The 5,009-nt window shown below is 57.3% G+C and overlaps 1 protein-coding gene across 1 annotated transcript in view; it reads right to left on the bottom strand.

The window, feature by feature from the left end:
* Positions 1-1,470: 1,470 nt before the first annotated feature.
* Positions 1,471-5,009, bottom strand: part of PROSER3 (proline and serine rich 3) — a 9,124-nt gene continuing 5,585 nt past the window's right edge. Inside the window, exons 6-8 of the mRNA XM_045292715.1 lie at positions 2,817-3,022; positions 1,805-2,694; positions 1,471-1,659 (exon numbers count right to left, since the gene is read on the bottom strand). Coding sequence (XP_045148650.1) covers positions 1,515-1,659; positions 1,805-2,694; positions 2,817-3,022 — 1,241 coding nt within the window. The 3' untranslated portion in view covers positions 1,471-1,514. The remainder of the gene's footprint in view (positions 1,660-1,804; positions 2,695-2,816; positions 3,023-5,009) is intronic.

Raw genomic sequence — 5,009 nt, 5'->3', positions numbered from 1 at the left:
GAAATGGAAACGGTGGAAATGATGGCCGTTTCTGACCCAGCTTCGGAGGCTGAGCAGTGTTACTTCTGAACTGTGTCCCCTTTCCTGCGGCGGTCACGAAGGCCCGCCCCGTGTCGAGAAGGGGCACCGACTCTCCTACTTGTCCAAGGATTTCAGAGATGCTTTTATTGCAACAAAAATAGGCTCTTCGATGAATGATCCCGACAGGAGATGGCAGTAACCTAGACTGGGAGGCAGGCAGTAGAGGGCAGTGGTAGGGCTGAATTCTGGACCGATTTCAAAGGCCGTTCAGAAATGACTGGATTTGTTAGTTGCGGGTGTGAAAAGAGAAGAGTCAGGGATGAGACTCTAGGTGGGAGCTGCTGGAAGGAAGGAGGGCCCTGGACAGACATGGGGAGAGTGTGGGGCATCTAGCTTTAGGGAAGAGGTTGGAAGCCTGGTTTAGGACTGGTCTTGAAGTGATTTGGAGATGTTCTTGAAAACTCCTCCAACCCCTCACCTGAGGACCAGCAGGCTGGGGGGCCGGGGGCAGTGGCAGGAGGGATGGGGATGGAGGCACCTGGAGTTTAGGAACTAGAGGCTGGGCTTCAAGTCCTCAAGCCTGATGAGCAGCTGGGGAGTGAGGGCAGAAAGATCAAGGCCAAGGTGGGGCACAGCTGAGGTGACATTTGGGGACAATGAGGAGGCCCAAGCAGAGAGAGGAGGGGAGTGGGGGTTCTGGGAGGCAGGAAGGAAAGGCTCGGAAGAAGGCTGCAGCAAATGGTGCCGCTGGCTCAGGCAGGGGCTGACCGGCATAAGTAGACCGCTGCCCATCACTTTAATAGCTTCAAGCCCAAAGGACGGCCCGTGGACCCTTCAGACAGGAAGGTCCACTGCTGAGAAGTCATATAAAGGGTCTCCGAGTCTAGAGGACTGGGCTAGAGCCCACGCTCCTGCCAAGATTTTATTTCCGTGGTCCAGAATGAAGGCTGGGGAGCAGGCAGTCATGGGAAGAGCTCTCTCTTAAAGTAGCACAAACCTTGTGCCTCTTGAGGAGCCCTGGTGTAGTGAATTAGGCTGCCTGCCCGCCACAAGGTCGGCAGTTTGAGCCCACCAACTGCTCCACGGCAGAAAGATGGGGGTGTCTGCTTGGGTGCAGATTTAAGCCGCTAGGGAACAGTTCTATTCTGCATTACAGGGTCCCTATGGGTGACTATCATTTATAGAGAGCACTGGATTTGGATTTTTCCTTTCCTAGAACCACCCAGTGGTGCCCTGATCCCATAGGGATTACACATTGGGCTGATAATCGCAAGGCCAGCAGTTTGAAACCAGCCACTTCTCAGGAGAAAGACAAGGCTTTCAACTCCTGTAAAGCGTTACAGTCTCAAATCCACTCCGAACCGCAGGGTCGCTACGAGTTGGGATTGACACCGCGAATGGAACTGAGTTTTTTGCTTTCCGACAAACAACCACCCACTGCTCTGCCAGTAACTTGAAAAGTGTTTTATTGGGAAATACAGAATTTGTACAGTTCAAAGGCACCTGGCCTCACTGGAGGCTCCTTCCCGTGGCGGCTCCCTCCTTGGGAACCTGGGGGACAACCTGGCGGGTTGAAGGGGACTGGACTCCACCTCATCTTCGTGGCCCAGTAAGCAGGACAAACTGGCATCCACTTTCCTGGAAAACCCGGAGAGGAGAGGTTAAGCCTAGGCTAGGTCAGGATGGGGGTCTGGGGCTGTGAATGGGTGGAAGGGGGCACCCAGCCGGAGGTCCAGAGGACCCCGGCACCCCGGGTTGTGGATCCTGGGGATGGGTGGGTCACCTTTTCTGTCGCCGCAGCTCCGCCCTCTGGGCTCTCAGCACTCGCAGCACTGGGTCCTCGGAGAACTCGCTGCCGTCCGAGTCTTCAGCCGCTTCCAGGAGCTGAGCCGCCTGCGAGAGCAGGTCCTCCGAGGGGGCGTGGTCTGTGGTGGGCGGGGCCTTGGGAGGCGGGCCCTGGGCAGCCGCTGAGGGCGTGGCTTTACCCTGCCGGGGCTCCGCCTCTGTTGGGCTGGACAGGCCCCCGGTTTTCCTAGGCTTGGTCTTGGACCTAAGAGGCAGGGTCTCGGGCAGAGGCGCCTCTGAAAGAGGGGATGGAACCTTGGCTGGAAGCCGCCTGGCCTGCGCCTGCAGATAGTCAGCCTCGGGGGTGGGCGGACCCTCCAGGTGAGGGGGCGTGTCCTCCAAGCTGTCCAGGAACAGCCGAGCCCTCACTACCTGTCCCAGTGCACCTCGGAGCTGCGGGCCAGGTCCTGGGCTAGGTGGCGCCACTTGCTCAGCAGGTTCCTGGCATGGGGTTCTGCCCCTCCGGGGGAGCTTGGGGTCCTGCCTTTCGGGCTGGGCAGGGCTGCAGGCAGCAGAGGGGGGCTGGCCCTGGGGGGCTGTAGTAGGGGTGGAGGTAGAGGGCGGTGGCACAGGTGGAACCGGTGCTAGAGGTACCCAAGGACTAGGCTGCGGAGCCCAGAAGAACCCGTGGGGGCTAGGGCCCCAGAGGATGTGTGAAGAGGGCCCCGGGGGAATAGGAGGTCTAGCCACAGCGAATGCCTCTGGGGGACTGGGCTGGGCCACACTGTTCCACAGGGGACTGGGCTGGGCCACACTGTTCCACAGGGGGACATAGGTCGACTGGGTGGCCAGGGGACCCAGAGTCTCCGCAGGGGTAGGAACAGGGACCTAAGAGAGAGCGCAGCATAAAGGGTCCTCAGTGCCCCTTAAACTCCCTTCTCAGGATCCTTCCCCATCTGGCTTCAGGCTCCTCCCCAAGTCCCCTAGGGTTCTTCCAGGCCCCATCTCACCTGAGTGGTGAAGGTAGGGGTCCGGGGCGGCACCCAGGGTCCGTCACCCTGGGCCCCTCGAGCCTGCTCAAGTTTCCGTCGCTGTCGCCACTGGTACAAAATATCATCTTCTGGCCGCAGGGGTGCCCTTGAGGAAATTGGAAGCCGAGGCGAGGCGGCTGGAGTAGGGGCTTGGATCACTGGGGTGGGGGTGGGTGCCGGGGCGGCTGTAGGGGGGACAGAAAAGAAAAGGTGAGACAGGGGCAGAGCTGGGGTGACCAGAAACCCAACAGTCTCCACGTGCTGCTGATACTTGTCTCCCTGCGCAAGGATGTGGAGGGGCCAAGTTGGTGGGGGACATCCAAGAGCTTCTCGACCTGTCAATCACTCGTTGCTTCAACAATTATTTATTGACGCCTACTGAGTGCCCGGCACTGTGTGTACTCTGGGGTCACAAGAGGGAACAAAGTAGACTCCCCAGAACCTGCCACTTCTCTCCACCGCCCTGGTCTGCCACAGCAGGCTCTTGCCTCGACCCTTTATTCTTCCTGTCCCTCTGGTCTGCTCCCACAGACAGCCAGGGGGAGCCTGGTACCACTGGAGTCTGTCCTGCCCCGCTCAGGCTCCGCCCCTGCTTGTCCCTCACTCCAGGGGGAAGGCCTTGGTCCCGGTGGTCTCCTCTGCACACTTCTTGCCAATTGTACCTGCAGAATTAGCTTCCTCACATCCGATGTTTGCCCAGACATCAAGTGCTTCATGAGTCCTTCTGGTTACTTGGTTCAAACCTGCGACCCCCACCCCCCCCAACGCTGCCACATCCCATCCTTCCCCCCTTTCTTCCTCCCTGGCTCCCCTTTCCAACATAGGAAACATCCTACTTCTTTATCCACGGCTGCTTCTCCCGCAATACCAGCTGCACGGGAGCAGGGCCCCTGCTCTGTCTGGTTCATTCCAGTCTCGGAAGCCCACAGGACAGCGCTCTTCTCTAGGGTCACCCTGAAGTCGCAATCAACTCGGTAGCACTGGGTTTGGGGTTTGGGGGGATATCCTCGTTACCATATCCCCAGTGTCAACACTTTGAACGTCAACAAGCATGACGGGTGCGTGTTGGGGGCGATGTCGCAAAGCAGGCAAGGGCACCTCTCTGTTTACTTGCGCTGGCATGTCCTCACTGTCCCACATGAAGTGTTCCATGTGCTGTTCCAGTGTCCAGCCCTGTGCTGGGGACATGGGCGATGCCCGCGACAGCCTTGTCCAGGCCTTGTCCGCAGCCCAGTGAGGCCAACAGCCAGATGCCCGGCCCTTGACTTTTTTGGTCTATTGTCTGCACCATGTTTCCTGTTCCCTTAGATCCTCTGTATACGCTGGAGGGCTCTTGCCTCACCTTTACCAGTACCTCCTCCAGGAGGCCCTCCCTGACTTCTCAGTTCCATGAGCGTCTCCTGCATGATCCTTGCTTCTGTTTCACATGTGTGTAGGGGTGTGTGTGTGTGTGTGTGCGCGCGAGTGTGACTTGGCTCTTTTCTGTGGCAGTGCCTATGGTGCTGTGGGGCCCCCCAAAGGTGGGAGCATGTGCCATTGGTTGGTTTGCTCTTGAATTGCTAATGCCCCTTGCAGGGCCTTAGGCATAGGAGGTGCTCAGTGCTTGTTAAGTGAATGATTACCTAACCGAACGGATTGAATCTGCAAAGCAACTTGTGCGGTATGCACAGGTTGTATCCCCATTTTATAGAAGAGAGAGCTGAGGCTCAGAAGGGAGAGAGGTGAGGCCATGGCCGGCCCCACTATGAGACATGATGTCCCTCACTAACCCAAAACCCTACAGGGGACAACACCGGAGACACAGTGTGGGAATTGCGCCCAATCTGTCCCGCCACAGAACATCTAGGGAACGGAGCGGCAAGGTCCCCAGGGAATGCTGAAGGTGGACTTTGGGGCCAAGGCATGGTGCCCCAACAGACAGGACTGGAAAACACTCCTAAAGGCCAACAAACAGTCCTTAAACTAACTATAAGCTTTTCTTTCTTGTGTTTTGTTTTATTTTTTTGTCATTGGTTTGTTGTTGTTTTGTTGTATGTTGTTGCTTAGTTTTGCTCTGTCTTGTTTTTGTGCATGTTATCATCTCCGCAGGTCTGTCTAAATAAGATAGGCTGGATGAACAATCTGGAGGAGAAAACAACAGGAACAACAGTTCCAGGGGGACATGGGAGAGGG

The sequence above is a fragment of the Echinops telfairi genome, unplaced genomic scaffold, assembly GCF_000313985.2.
Source record: "Echinops telfairi isolate 266 unplaced genomic scaffold, ASM31398v2 ScPeMD7_655;HRSCAF=1070, whole genome shotgun sequence".
Classification (NCBI taxonomy): domain Eukaryota; kingdom Metazoa; phylum Chordata; class Mammalia; order Afrosoricida; family Tenrecidae; genus Echinops; species Echinops telfairi.
This window is presented reverse-complemented; position numbering and strand designations above follow the sequence as displayed.